Source organism: Canis aureus, chromosome 9, assembly GCF_053574225.1.
Source record: "Canis aureus isolate CA01 chromosome 9, VMU_Caureus_v.1.0, whole genome shotgun sequence".
NCBI classification, from domain to species: Eukaryota; Metazoa; Chordata; class Mammalia; order Carnivora; family Canidae; genus Canis; species Canis aureus.
In genome coordinates, this window is record NC_135619.1 from 40,293,595 (window position 1) to 40,309,927 (window position 16,333).

Consider the following 16,333-nt stretch of genomic DNA (forward strand, 5'->3'; position numbering starts at 1 on the left):
TTTACTAACATACAGAATAACCCCCAGTGCCCGTCACCCATTCACTCCCACCCCCCGCCCTCCTCCCCTTCTACCACCCCTAGTTCGTTTCCCAGAGTTAGCAGTCTTTACGTTCTGTCTCCCTTTCTGATATTTCCCACACATTTCTTCTCCCTTCCCTTATATTCCCTTTCACTATTATTTATATTCCCCAAATGAATGAGAACATATAATGTTTGTCCTTCTCCGACTGACTTACTTCACTCAGCATAATACCCTCCAGTTCCATCCACGTTGAAGCAAATGGTGGGTATTTGTCATTTCCAATAGCTGAGTAATATTCCATTGTATACATAAACCACATCTTCTTTATCCATTCATCTTTTGATGGACACCGAGGCTCCTTCCACAGTTTGGCTATTGTGGCCATTGCTGCTATAAACATCGGGGTGCAGGTGTCCCGGCGTTTCACTGCATCTGTATCTTTGGGGTAAATCCCCAACAGTGCAATTGCTGGGTCGTAGGGCAGGTCTATTTTTAACTCTTTGAGGAACCTCCACACAGTTTTCCAGAGTGGCTGCACCAGTTCACATTCCCACCAACAGTGTAAGAGGGTTCCCTTTTCTCCGCATCCTCTCCAACATCTGTTGTTTACTGCCTTGTTAATTTTCCCCATTCTCACTGGTGTGAGGTGGTATCTCATTGTGGTTTTGATTTGTATTTCCCTGATGGCAAGTGATGCAGAGCATTTTCTCATATGCATGTTGGCCATGTCTATGTCTTCCTCTGTGAGATTTCTCTTCATGTCTTTTGCCCATTTCATGATTGGATTGTTTGTTTCTTTGGTGTTGAGTTTAATAAGTTCTTTATAGATCTTGGAAACTAGCCCTTTATCTGACATTTTATTTATTTATTTAAGAACCATGCATGCCCACAAATAGCATTGTGGTTATGCATGTATACACCTTTGTACATGTAGAGCTTCTAATGAATGTCAGCAAGGTACCCATAGCAGGCTGCAGGAAACATTAAACATTGAAGGTAATGATCCCTTTCCTTCATGGGAAGTACGTTAGTCCTACAGCAAACACCAGGCCTAAGGATGCTGAACAGTATGTTAAAAAGGAAAAATTTGGAGCCTGTGTAAATATTACAGCAAAACTAGTGGAACAGAGCTCTGGTGTTTTCTTATTTCTGTTGTTTTTTTTTTTTCCTTAGATACTTATGGAAAGCTCTTTCTTCTCAATTCTGTGGGTCAAGAGATGTCCCGTTGTAAGACGTCCATTCGACGTGGTCAACCCAATCCTGTCTATAAGGAAACCTTTGTTTTCCAGGTGGCCCTCTTTCAGCTCTCTGATGTCACATTGATGATTTCCGTTTATAACAGGCGTACTATGAAGCGTAAAGAGATGATTGGTTGGATTGCTCTGGGCCAAAACAGTAGTGGAGAGGAGGAACAAGACCATTGGGAGGAAATGAAGGAAACCAAAGGTCAGCAAATCTGCAGGTGGCACACCTTGCTCGAATCCTAGTTTTGCCAACAGGCATTTGCATGCTACATCTGCCCCAGTGACCAGTGTTATGGCCATTGATACCAACCCAGCACATGCTGGTAGGCATTTGAAAGACAGGCTTACAAATAGGTATTAGAATCTACTAACCTCTGGGACATTCTAAGCAGGATCTTTGGGTCTCTCCAAGGTTTGATTTGGTTCAGTTATTGTAATTTTAAAAAACCACATACACGGTCAAGTGTACTTTATGGAAAATTAACCACAGTTAGGAACAGTGATGATGAGTTAATTTGTGTTAATATATTATTGAGTCTGGGTTCAGTCAGTGGAATGAAGCTTCTCTTGCTGTCTCTATTTGCTTGAAGAGTCACCTGAGATTGCAAGGGAGCTGTTAAATCTCACTATTATAACCAGGTATGTGTATCAATCAGAATTTTGTTAATATGGTGCCAAAAATTCCCCACTGCAGAAATGAATAAGATGCCTAGGCTCATAAGAGAATGTAACTGTCATCCTTAATCCCCTATTTTACATTTTTCTCTTTATGAAGAAAACTCCTTATTTACCTAACAAATAAATGTTATAAATTCGTACTTACAAAACAAATTTTTGTTCATTAAATACCTTTCTTTATCTCATTTATGTATTGCGGTTTCCTATGAGATTTGGTTAGATGAATCATTTTGAAGGTAAAACAATTGAAAAATACTATTGAAAGACATTGTCTCCTTTTAATATGTAGGATTTCCAACTTATAATTTTCAGAGATTTTATGCTATTTTTCTCACCTCATAAATTCTTACAGAATAAGAAGAAAACTAAAAACAAACAAAAAAACCTATTTAAGTCATGGATTTGTTGATTTTCTGAATCGAATGTTCTCCTTTAGATTATACTTTTTCTATATTCAGTGATATATACTCATACAAATATTTTGAATGTCCACCTGCATGTAAACCATATTCTTTTTTATGTAATTATCTTCCATCATTAGAGCATAGTAAATTGTAAACAATGGGTCCTTAATAAATGTTGATTTAATTGACTCTGAAAAATAAACATGTTATGATACCTGTGAATGAAGAAATATTTTCAGCTTGTATGAAATGACACTGAGTTGGGTTTGTTTTGTTTTGTTTTGTTGAGCATTGAAAGTGCCTATAATTGTCATTTTCCATGGCATTTGTGGCAGTATATATTAGTCACTATGTGCATTCTGGGCATGTGCCATTCAGAACACTGATCTTGTACAGTGATGAGCATGAAATTGTATCTCCAACCGACTTTTACATATCTGTGCAGTGCTTGTTTATTTTTCTTTTGCTTATATGTGAGTCCTTAATTTTAATTACTTTAAATTGTTAGTAATAAAAGGGAAAAATGTGTGTACATGTAATATGGCACCTAATGTGCAGCTCTTCTGAGCAATTGCTCAGTCACTTATTTTTAGCTTTTATGTTTCATTGTTGACTTTTTGCTGTCTGTGGGAAGAGTGATAGCTAGTGATGGATGTATACAGTTAAAAACACATAACTCCTCCTCAGCTCTACATTTTGACAGATTGTAAATGTAGGCTGTAACACTTGAAGAACATATTTATTCCTTACAGTGCAGTATGTAATGGTTATCCTGACAAGAAGAGACGGGGGCACAGGATAATTCTTCTGTGATTTCAAGTACCAATTTTTGGAAGAAGTGATTTCAGGTGGAAGAATCAGAATTAGCAAAATAAATTAATATCTTAATTTCTTTTTAGGTCATGGGAGTTTCATCTCTAATACTGCTCGGTTATTGGGAATAAGTAATAAAACCATGCTCCTTTGGGTTTTTACCCTACCTTTCTTTAGAAGACCTCAAAGTGCTTTTCCAACATTATATCCATTAACTGCGGAGTGGTCTTTGCAGTGTGGCTCTCATCGAGTAGAACTGAGTGCAATTGATTAAGTAGCGGCACAAAGAATTGGCTTTTCACATCTCTTACTCTCTTTATGCGCTTGTGTTTAAAGGGAAGTAGAGCAGCCTTGTTATGCTTTCCTTTATGCAGTAACATAAAAGCAGCATTCACTTTAAAATTTACATTTGAAAAAAACCTGCATATATTGTACTGACCATCCTGGATTTCTCCCCCTCATATTTTCCTGCTCTGTTTTGCTGCATCCCTTGTCTTGCGGTGCCCAATAATCACCTATGCTTCATTTTCTGCTGCCTTGACCCATCAATTTTTAGGGTTTTCTGGTATAGTGAAGCTATCCTTTTGGGTTTGATCTCTTCTCTGATAGTCTGTTTATGGGACTGTTGCAGGAATGTGCAGCATTTTAAGGAACAAAACGCCTGAAAAGCATTTTTTAATTTTTGTAATTGTACTATGTTGGTGCTATTCACCACGTAGGATGCATGTACATCTTGAATATACAGCAATCTAAAACTGACTGTGTAAATATAAAATGCTAATGACAAGATACATTAAAATATGAGGCTGAATTTTTTTTTTACATTGACTTGAAATTCTGGTTTAGTAAGATCTTTTGATTTTGTACATTTCAACTCCCTTATTTGCTTGGCAAAGTCTAGACACAATGCACTCAGCATGTTTTTCTTTTCACTAGAGCTCTCACATCTACATTTGCTTTTTAACAGAGTTATGAAAGATAATTAGTTGGTTCAGTGGTAGAAAAGCTCCTTTTGCCTATTTTATCTAGCTAAGAATTAACATCTTATAGAGACATTTGAAATTGAAGAAAAGAAGCACCAGTATTTGTTACATGAGTAGTTCTTTCCATGATTTTTCTTGAAGACAGTGCTTTTTAAATACTACGATAGAGGGTAACTGCTGCACTAGGTTTATACAAATCTGCTTTATAGTGTGTCTTCTTTCAGGACAGTAATTTACACTGAATTGAGAAGTGCTGGTCTCACCAATCATGGTGGTGGCTCTGGTGCTCCCTGCTCCCCTCTGACTATTGTTGAATTTGTAAATGGACCATTCACCAGGCAGCCAGGCATCTGCTCTGGCTTCTCTCTCCTTCATTGGCTCCCTGTGTGATGCGCAGTTGTTTGTGCCCCTGTTTATGCTGATGTAGCATAGCTGTTGGAAGGAGGTCTTGCCTTCCTTAACAGTAGAAGAACTTGTACCGCTGTTGGATGTATTACTCTTGGCATCCACCTGCACAGAGTTCGAGAAAGAATCCTCACTGTGACTGCTAGGGGGCAAAGAGAGCATGCTACTGCATTGTCCTTCACTTAAGGCACCCAGTACTCTGCTCTTTCTTTGATGACAGTTACTGATAGAGCTTGGACACTGATGTTCTCCGCAGTGTGAGGTGCTGTGGTGAGAACATAGCCTCTGTCTTTGCAGCAGAGGGGCTTTGGGGGCATTTTACAAATTGTTGACACCCCTTGGTCAGACACTATGCTTCACATCTATGTACACTATGGCTGTACTAGATGCTCATATCGGAGAACCAAAAATTCTTTTCAAGTAACTCATCATTTAAGTTGAAACTACCATTGAGTTTAGTAAACGTGATTCTCTGATAGCCATTGAATTTATGAATTTGATGGTTCAGTGTGGACATTGAACTGTGGGGTTCCCCAAAGGCCAGGCTATCCTTTTGCAGCAGAGAAGTTAGTATGTTAAGATCAGAAAAGTGAGAGAAGAGGATTATTTGTAGATGACATAAAACCAAATAGAGGCACATGTTTTAACAACAAACAGGACCAGAAAGCACCTGCAGTGTCTCCTCTTAGTTTAAGGGAACTGTAGCAAAAGCGCATTCTATTCCATTTGATCCACAACAAACACAAACAATAGATAATCCTGAAGTGGCAAAAGTATTTTGTCTTAAAAAATAATTTTTTTTCCAAAAAAGAAAGGCTAGGCAAAACTATAAAAGACAAATCATCTAGCATAAGTATGGAAGAATGAAATAATAAATAATTATGCTAGATACCTTCAGCCTCCACTGGCATATATTCAAGAAGAGTACACAAATAAACCAAAAGACATTTCAGGTTAACTAGCTATCATTTTTTCACAACTTGTGGAATTTTGGAAAATACTTAAAAGTGAGGGAAGTGAGACCAGTTTAGCTCAATGAAGTTGACCAAGGCTGCAGTCTTGCCTGGGTTAGAATGGAACTCTGCCAGCTGTGTGGCCTTAAGAAAATGCTTAGCCAGTCTGTATCCCTGATGCCTCAACTGGAAAATGGAAAGTGATACCTACCTCATCAGGTTTTTTTTAAAAGATGGTAATGAAATAACAGCATTGAGCCTGGCATATAATAAGCATTCAATTTCCCCCATCCCCAACCATACTTAAACAAGAATAAAGCCTTTAAGATTTGTTTCTGTCTAGCAAAAGTAATAGTAACAGAGAAAGGCTATATAAACAATTCTTAGATATTTTAAAAAGGGTAGGCTTATAAAGTCTGGTCTGAATTTGTAAAGAAAAGAAGTCTTATGGGGTAACCTAGAAAGAGATAAGCCTGATATATTGAGTCTTAATAAACCCCAAATGATGTATAATAACCAATCTTCATCTTTCACCCCCTTACTTTGGAGTGGATGCAAAACCTTGGTGCTTGCGCACGTCTTCGTAAATTGCTTTACCCCCTGTTCTCTTCAATTCAGACATGGACAGAGCACTGTATACCAATGAAAAGAGTTGGTCAGGTGACAATTTGAGTACATATTTCAACTTTGGCATGAGCATTTTTTTTAAAAATGGTATGTCCATTCACTGACACTCGTTTAAAAATGGACAATTTTTTAGCCTATACTAAAGATATCTTCATAGGCAAATTTTTAAAACTGTTCTCATGCAGCTATCAAAACTCATCTGTTTAACTGGATAATTCTTTTCAGGACGAGTCATTTATCACTGTTTCCCTGAGGAAATCACAATGAAAGGAATTCTATTAGAGTTCATATTAAGTCCTTCTTGAAAAGGGTTTTAAAGAGTGATTTGCTGATGTAATAGAAAACATGTTGAGTTGTGTTCAAGTGTTCAGACTGTGAGTAAAAAGGAGAATTTCCTGAGAATTTTGTGGACATTTGATCTGCAGAAGTGGTCAGGAACAAACCATCTCAAGTTTAGGGTAACAAAGTGCCATGAACCAGTCATGCACTACTTGATGTCTTAAACCAAATGTGATTCTGGAATGGGGAAATATGAGCATACATCCCCAAGATTGCCAGGCTGCCAAAGTGCTGAATCAGGTTCTGGGATTTCCACTTAAGGAGAAATGGGGACACTAGAAGAGAATCATTTAGCTGAGGGGTTTTGTCGGGAACAGTTCACGTAGGGAACAGTTCACGTAGGCAGTTAAAGGGAATGGATGGGAGTTGAAAGACTGTGGAGTGATTTCTAGAAACAGTTATCCAGAATATGTGTTCCTTCCCTTCCTGGTCATGTGGACAGAGTGAGAGCTTCCATCTAAATCAAGTCACAAGAGTTTACCTTAGATATAAGGAGAAGGATTTGAAGGTTGTTTTGCATTAATTCAAAATGTGTCCATCAGATTTTCCTGGGTCTAGCACCAGGCTATTTGGCATAATACAGGACTTAAAATCTTTTTTCTCCCCCCTCCAACTTTTTGGAATGGTGTGATTACACATTGAAGCAATTAGTCATCATGATAAAAACAATGTTTATCAACAATTGTTCAGTTGATCCAATCATGTGCTATAAAAAGCAGAATTCCTTGTTATGGGTTATTGTTGAAAGGAGGTGAAATGTATTGACTGAATGTATTGGAGAGAGTGTCTAAGAAGCCGGGACCTGCAGTGGACCTTGGTCACATTGGAGAAGGAATTGTCCAAGGAGAGCACAGAATCATCTTAGAAGGCTTTTAAAGTTCCTTCTAAGTCTAATATTTTATATGTAACCTCTAGACAGAATCAACAATAACAACACTCTAGGCCTGTCCTCTTCCCCTTTGGACATTGTTTCCACATTGATTTTTCTCTGCTTCATAGGAGGTATTCTCTGGGGAGTTCCTGTTTGGGCTTTGTTTAAGTGACTTTGGGGATGCCTGCAGGCTCTGGATGAGTTTCCTCTCCTATGGCGTTTTTCTTTCCCCTGGGGCTCCAAGCAGTATCCTAGACACACAGACAATAATCAGCTGTATTTATAGCTACTGTGGAACCTGTAAAACAGCTTGAGGCTTTATAGAAAAAACTCAGAGGCAGTCATCGAGACCTGTGGACGTTCCTAGAATAAACCACCCCTGAATGTTACTACCTGTGCTCCCTTGCTCACTAATGCTGCCTTAAGCTGTCTCCATGGGAATTTTTACTTCATGCCTTTGAGCAGCAATGCTATCTACCAACTCTACTCTGAGGATGCTAAGAAGGCTGCTTGCCCATTGATACCACCATATTTATGCATTATTTTTGTCTACTTCATTTTCCCCTTAAAGGATCTGATTACTGTTTTAAAATTTATTCATTCAAAAGATATTGAGTATATTTATCCCAGGTTCTGGAATAGGGGCTGGAGAATGGTAGATGAGTAGAACAGTTTGAGCTCAATGATTGCTTTTATTTCTAAATATTCAATTTTTTAAACTAGGTAAACAATAAGATCTTTTATTACCCTTTAATTTTTGCCAAATGTATTTCTGTAATTTTTTTTTTACTCCCTGTTGAAAGGGAGAAGATTTAAGGAAAGTGGAAGTTATTATTCTGCCTCTGGTTAAGAAATAAATGCACTGTTTATCAGTCTATGCTTCCCTTCAAAATAAATGGATGCTTTATATCTGAGGGAAGAAATGCAGCATTCCATTCCAGTAATGACATGAGTTATAGCTTGAAATAGATGGATATTTAATATTTTTCACTTACATAATTGAATACTGAATATCTTTTATAAAACAGGAAGCAGGTCAGAGCCTGGAATGTACAAACAAATGTAATACGGTTCTTATAAGCTCAATGTTTTAACAGCTAAAAGGCATTGCTACCTTTTACTTTTTGAAAGAGTGAAGTGGAAACCATAGCTGCCAAATAAAGGGGTAACGGTGTGAAACAAAGATTCCTGCTTACCAATCTATTTCTTTTGATTAACGTTTGTCCTAGATATTATACACTAAACACATTTGGGACATCCCTGTAAAATGGGTAAAGGTCAACATTGGGAGTATCCCTTCCTTGGCAGATAGTCTTAAACTCTTATATTCAATTTCATAACAGGAGACAAAGGAGTTTATTGTATGGACTTAATACTTATAATTTTTAACACCATAGAAACTTATCTTAAATATCAACTAAATATGTCTCAATCCATGATTCCAGGTCAGAATCTTTGGTGGCCTAAATTCGTACTGAAGATAGTCTTTTAGTGTTGCCCCAGTGGATGGTCCATAATAAAATAGTTTAACATCTCTTATTTGATAAGGACCTTGATTGGGGGGAAAAGATATTAAAAGGCTGCCACTAAAAACTAGTGAGTAGTATGTACATCAAAAGAATGCTATTTCCATGTAAGCTCTTCTGTATACTATGTTCACATTCTAGGGCCACATGTCTCTCTTAAGAGTTTGTCAAGTTTCTTACAGGTAGCACCTTGAGCAAAGCTTCCTAATATTGCTATTTCCCTGTGGGCCATGATAAGCTTTATTAATTCACAACTACACCAAATTATATTGCAGTCTTTTACTATGCCACCATACTAATGCAGATGTAAATTAAATTTCATTATTATGAAACACAAAATGTTTTCCAGAATTTTAAATTTTAATATTGCAGATTTTGTTATTTTAAGTTTGTGAATAAGAAGTTAGTATTTGTATACTTCAGTGTGACCGAGACATTTCTCTGATAATATTTTGAAATAAGATTTGGCCTCTATTTCTAGGAAAAAAAGCATAATGGTCTTTGTGATTTTACTTGCTTTTAAAAAAAAATCAGTAAACTTTTTTGGGAGCAATTTTAGGTTTATAGCAAATTTGAGTAGAAACTAGAGTTCCTGTGTATGCCCTGCCCCCATACTTGCACAACCTTCCCCACTGTCGGAATACGTCACCAGAGTGGGTATGTTACAGTGACGGGCCTACTCGGGCACAGCATTATCATCCAAATTACATATTTTACATGAGGGTTCACTCTTGGTGTTTCACTACCTTAAACATTTTCTGTGCTCTGGCTATGCATCCCTCCTCCCTAACCCTTGGCAACCAGTGATCTCTTTACTGTCTCCATAGCTTGCTTTTTTCCAGAATGTCATATAGTTGGAATCATACAGTCTTTTCAGATTGGCTGCTTTCACATAGTAATGTGCATTTAAGGTTCCTTCCTGTCTCTTCACAGCTTCATAGTTCATTTCTTTTTAGCGCTGAATAATAATAATATCTCATTGTCTGGATGTGCTGGTCTGTTCATTATTTACGTTTATTTTTGGTTCTGATTGCCAGTGTACAGTTTGCCAATGTTCATGTTCTCAAGAAAACTGGAGCATTAATTCATATGATGCATCAAGTAACATGTAGCAATTTCCAGTCCGGTGTAAATTTCACCTGTGTGATATTAGGCTTGCTTCACCTTTGAGTAGAAGATTCATGGAAAACATTACGTAATTTCACAGTTGGAATCTAAGCAGAGAAAGTTCTGAAGGCAATGAGGATATGATCCCCAAATTTAGCGACTCTGTGGTGTTTTCTCTTGTTGAGCACTGATTTAAATGTACATTGATAAAAAGTGCTAATTACATTATTACTGATTCATGACAGAAAACCACCTTCTGTTACTAGTTTGTATGACTTTACATTTACCACTGCTGCCAAGAGAAAGGAAGCTTCGTGATTGCACCCTGTCATAGTCAATTGTGCAAATTAGCTGAAAGTGGTATGTAAGCATCTGGATCACACAGGAACTCTGAATTTTGAATAGAAGGATGACCTGGGATAATGCATAGGCTGAATGAACAAGTAGTGGATACTGGAGTGATAACACTGATAATCACACTGGGTGAATTGGAGGACCTGACTGATGATCAATATCTGGGAAACATTTTGACATTTTCATGTGCACTGATTGCCCTTTGCTTTGTAGCTGCAGCACCTGTGGAGCGAGGCATTGTTGCAGAGATGAGTGTGGTTGTGGAAAGAATATTGGATTAGATTAAAATTAATGAGGCCTATGTTCTATACCAAGTCTTCCTCTAATGAGCTCTAAAATGAATGTCAAGTCACAGGTTCTCTAAGCCTTCAATTTTGCATCTGTCAGCTGGGAATAGTAATACTCATTTTACTTGTTTTCACCGTGTTGTTATAAGATTCATTCATTCCTTCATTAATATCACAAACACTCAGACCAGAGTCCTCACTATGTATGGGGGTCACAGGCATAACAAGGTAATAGATAGAAATACACTTTGCAGAACTGAGAGTTTTTGAGGGCGGTGAGATATTTTCTTGTTTTTATTTGAAAGTGAAATCAGTTCTATATGTCAATATATCAAAGTAATTGACGCTTCTAGATCTCTGCCAGTCATTGAGCTATATTCATAGAGTGCCAGTTATTTGACTAAAAGTTACAGGCAAAATGGTCTTTAACCATTGTGCCTCTGAGAAGCTAGAAATAAAGTATTAGGTTCAAATTCTTTTGTTCAGATACCCTGACCACGGAACAAATTGTAAATCCATTGTTTTGGCAGGCTTGCCAATCTTCGAGTTGAACATAGATCTTTCTTCTTTGGAACAATTTAACTTTGAGTACAGGGAAAGTATTAAGTTGAATAGCACTTTTTCTTTTTTCACAAAATGGAATTTGAATACAGTATTTGGAAAGATACTTCCCCCACCAGAAAATGTCCTTCAATCTACATTATTATATTTCTCTTGGAGAATTAACTTTCTTCAGCTTTCCCCTCCTAAGTGACTTTCCTCACCCACATATAATCATTTTCTTCCTAAATACCATTTATCATCTCCTAGAAAAAAAGTAAAGATTTAAAAAAAAACATTTTCAAGGTACATCCAAGATTTCATAGCAATATTTGGTGTTCACAGTGCAAGATAAATCTGACTCTCGATTTTTTTTTTTTTGGTCTTCATATGGCATCCGAAACAGTTGTTCACATTCACACTTTTATGTTTCACCATATGCATACTGTGTGCAACTCTGTTGTTTTAAAATATTTTATTGGTTTTCCTTTAAATCTCAACTTTTGATGGGTGTCCTTGAAGAACTTGCATGCAAAAAAAAGTAAATGTGAATGATTCATTCATTTTGAACATATGTAACTATTTTGGGGAGATATTACCCTACATGGAGCACACTGTTCTCAGCAGGGAGTGTACTTTGTATTTCAGTTCAACTCACAGCTGGATGCTGGAGATGTATTAATATTGTTATCCTGTATCTTTTCTATCTCATGTTTACTTTAATGAATTACATGCAATCAACTGTCCTGAATTTTTGGTGGCTGTGAACGGCGGTCAATAATTTAATGGATTTCACTTGTGGGGACAATTTAGCATAATGTGGCTTAAAATCTGGTCTTCCTTCAAATTTCTAAGTCAAAAGAAGGCTTCCATAGGCAAATCCATTGTCTCAGGCCAGACTTGTTAATTGTAAGGTAGGAGCTGCCCCAAACCTGTCCCATTACTTCATGGGCATTTCTAGATAGGGCTGCTGTCATATTTTCTTCTCGAAAGTTTTCCAAGAGAGAAGCAATCTCTGAGTGGTCCAGGAGTTCAAGGGAGAAACAAAAAGGATTTTCTCCTCCAAAGGGTTGAGAACTCTCATGTTAGAAACTTCGGAAATCTTCAGAACATTCCATGTAGGTGTCCCTGTGTTCCTCACAGAATGACTTACTGACTTAACGGTGTCTTCTATTTAAGAAGCATGAATGTATCTCCAGCTGTTACCAAAACAAACAGCTATAGAATGTAATGACCCACCCATTTCTAAAATTACTTCTATTGATGAATAATTAGTGTATAGGAAAAGGTTTGGAAATTTTTTTTAATTGCTAAACTTAAAAACTGTTATACCTTTCTACCTTTTGTAATGTTCAAGATTTCATAACAGTGGTTTTAATGTATTTTGGCTGTACTGTTATGTCTTGTGTTATTACTGGGCAAGCCAGGGAAATATTTAATATCCATACTCTTGGGATAGAAACACCCTTGAAAGTATGTTAGAAAATTTAAAATTGTTTACCTGTGATAGAGAATAAGTTTGTGATTAGAAGAATTATTGTTTTTCTGGTACAAATAATGCTTAAAGCAGATGTTCTGTCTTACAGTGATGTTGGAAGCATATTTTATGCAGCCTAAAAACTATTTCTGTATTAGATATTTAAATGCATGAGGATAAATTCGAATTGCTTTTTGTTTAAAGCAGAAACATAGAAGTATTAGCCCCAGTTTGTACAAAATGTCTGCTGCAACTGAACTCATGATAGTTCAAAACCGAAAATCATTCTAATTTTGTAAAACTGCTGCTACTGGTTTTATCAATAAAGTTTAAGCAGATGGCTTATATGTATACGTGTGAAATTTTTATGCTAAAAAAAGATACAATTTTGCAGCATCAACATGCAAATTTTATGGGTCTGAATGATATTGCTTATTTTAGTATATACAGAAACCATTAACTCCAAAACCATGCCAACTACAGACATATATATTAGAATGATATTACATTTATGACCCCTATAATTTATTTTCATTTTAGGATGCTCTAGGCTTTTATGTTGAACACATATATGAATCAACATTTTAACTCAAATGTTAAAGTATTGAATATTGGGTAAGTAAGGAGCTATAATACATAAAGATCACCTGAAATAACTAAATTGCACCTGAAGAGGATTCTGAGAAGGCAAAATATAGGTATCCTGTACAAAAGGGTACGTAATTGTTCAGCAGGGAGGCTTTTGTCAGGAGTCCTGGCCCCTCTGTGTATATCCAGTTCAAACATGTTTACAAAGCTGTGGTGCAGTGAGCTAGAAATACAAGGGCAGAGCTATTATGGTCAGACCTCCATAGCAGTAAAAACATCATTGACATCCCCAAAACAAATAGACAAACAAAACATTCTCTAGATGTTTCAGGGGAAATCTATTTTTACCATTTTTGCATATTGAATTAGTTGAAATAATTAATGCTACTCGTTATTATAATAAACAACCCTAAATGTCAGTGAGTCTGCATAAGATAGATTCATTTCTCCCTAGGATGTTCTTTGCCCATGCAGCTTTCTTTCTTAGCAGCATCTCAGGGACTGATAGCCATCCCAGAGTCCTTAGGGCCTCTGAAGGGATATATGGCGATGCAAATTGGAGGAGGAAGAAAAAGCATGAGAATCAAATGTACAGTTAAGGAACCAGGCTTAGAGGCAATGATTGCCACTTCCATCTAAACTCTTTTGGTCAGAATGAGTCACATGGCTCCACCTACATTTAAGAAGGGTAGGAACTATAGTTTGTGTGTACAGGCAAATGAATCCATTTGGTGAGAATCTTCTACACAGTAGCACACACAGTTTTTTCCTTTTTTAAAAAACTATCTTATTTTCAATATTGTAGGAGTGGCGATTATTTAAAGAAAACCTGCTAACTGTAAGCTCATTTGTTGCTTCAGTTCTTCCTAACCCATGGTGACACTAGAACATTACAGGCTGACTAAGGATTTTAGTTGCTCACACCAGTTATCTTAGAGCATTTCTACACTGTTCAGGGGTGCTTTCACAAATAAAGATCACTTGAGTTGATGTTTCCAGAGCCACAGGGCAGAGTCTGACAGCCCTGAGTAGGATGGAGCATTTCTACATGCGTATGTGCACTAGATACATACGTGACCTGTTAAAAACACCAAAGTAAATCATATAAAATTGTAAGCAGAAACAGAATATTGGAGAGGGAATAGAGTTTTAAAGTAAATCATCTACAGAACCAAAAACTCGACAAATAATTGCTATTTCTGACATTCCTTCAACAGGGATGTTACTCATCTTTAAACGTTAAAATACTTGAGATGGTTATCCATGACTATGGTTCTTAAAGTCCTTTGTAGTGATTAAAAAAATATCTTGAGTAACATTTTATTGATGAATCAAATCACATCATATGTCTTGTGAACTCTATAGTCTCTTTACAGTTTCCTTAGAGTCTCTCCAGGGAAATGCAGAGACATGGCTCAAGAGGAATCTTGGGTGATAATCTGAAGTCCAGATGAATTTTAATATGCATTCTACTACATAATGAAGCATCTCATTCTTTTCAGCAAAAAGATAAGGGGTAGGAGACAGGATTAGCATTACATCTGTGATCATCTCAAGGAGGGACAAGATTCAAGGGTTGTCTTGAGTGAGATGATTACAGTTTAAATGGATTCTAAGGTGGACTGTATGGTATTTAAATATTTAATTTTAAAATCCAAAATATTTAGTGGAAGATGTGCTCTGATCACTTCCCAGGAGAATTGAAGTACTCATAAAATTGTATCTGCAGACATAAATAGTCCGGTAAAGATTAAACTCATATATGTGCTTTATTTCTGTCTTTGCCACCAAGTAGTTCCATGATCTTGAGATTACCCTGACTTTTCCATCATGTCTTCTCACATCTGTTATTTTTCTTGAGGTGGTCCCAGATGAAGAGGGGATTTGGCAATTATTTGGTGAGTTATATTGACAACAGAGAAAGAGGTTTCCTAGTCTCTTCTGTTCAATTATACTAGAAATGCTGTCCATATGGGTTAAGTTAGCTAGCTGCTCTCCGAAGAGGGTTTTTTTTTTTTTCTAACTTTTAATTTTTTGCTCCATAGAGATACAGCATGTGATGACAGAGGCTACTTTTTACCTGAGGTAGAGGAGTATTTTAAGGAAAGATGAAACAACTTAGTTCAGAGGATCATACTTACTTTGGAGGACACAGAGAGAACACAATTAGGAAAATATATAAAGAACTTTGAGGTAATTTCTCAATGCCAGTAAAATCCAGGTACAGACCTTTATAAAAACGCTTTTAAGAAGGAAAAGAAGTTGCTCTATTAACATAATGTCTTATTAAGGGTAGAAAACAATCTTCTATGAAACGGGTTCTTCCCCTTTCCTCTACTTAAATAAAAGGACAGAAACTCATGGCTGCCCCCATGGCTTGTGTGAGTTCACTAGCTGACAGCTACACAGCTAAGGTAAAAACAAGGGACTTTGAGCCAGGCGGGGAGGCTCCGTGCACTCACATGTGCTCATGACTACTTTTGATATACCAGGCCCTGTGTACTGGAAGCACAGCATTACCAAGGTAGAACTAGCTGAACACCTAGTGTGATGAGTATTGTGGAATGGGACCAGTAGAATGACTTGGAAATGTAATTTCGGAGGCTAACCCAGCCAGTGGGAAGCTGTGAGGGGAAAGCCACGATGAGGGAGTGGTATTTAAGCCGTGCTATGAAAGCTGAGTTGGAGTAAGCCAGGTAAAAGGGAAGCACCTTAAGGATGAAGAAACAGCATATACAAAATGCCGGAGAGAAGTGAGAACCCTCCTCATTCAAGGAACAACAACAACAACAAAGCATGACTGGACCTTGAGGTATATTTGATAAATACAATCATGAGATATTTAAAGTGTACCTGTGACAATTTGATATACATTGCTAAGGGATTCCTATAACTAAGTTCACTATTAGCATAAGGCTATCTGCTTCTTAAGTCTAAGGGCTAACAAATTGTTAACTCCAAGTTTGGTCATAGCTGTTAAGTTGGTACTGGGAACCTGAAGAGGCAGTGGCCAGTGAGATTTGTTGGGCTACTTTGTGTAGCCCTCCAGCCTTGCAAAATGTCTGCCATTGCAGGACTCAACACAGCACTACATGGCAGCCCTGCCCTGGCTC

General features: G+C 37.2%; 1 protein-coding gene across 11 annotated transcripts in view; it reads left to right on the top strand.

Annotated features, from left to right (window-relative positions):
• SYT16 (synaptotagmin 16) overlaps nt 1-12,975 on the top strand; it is a 234,343-nt gene extending 221,368 nt beyond the window's left edge. For all 11 annotated transcript variants that reach the window (XM_077909555.1, XM_077909554.1, XM_077909557.1 and 8 more), the window contains one exon: nt 1,198-12,975. In XM_077909555.1, coding sequence (XP_077765681.1) covers nt 1,198-1,511 — 314 coding nt within the window. In that variant the 3' untranslated portion in view covers nt 1,512-12,975. The remainder of the gene's footprint in view (nt 1-1,197) is intronic.
• The last annotated feature ends 3,358 nt before the right edge of the window (nt 12,976-16,333 follow it).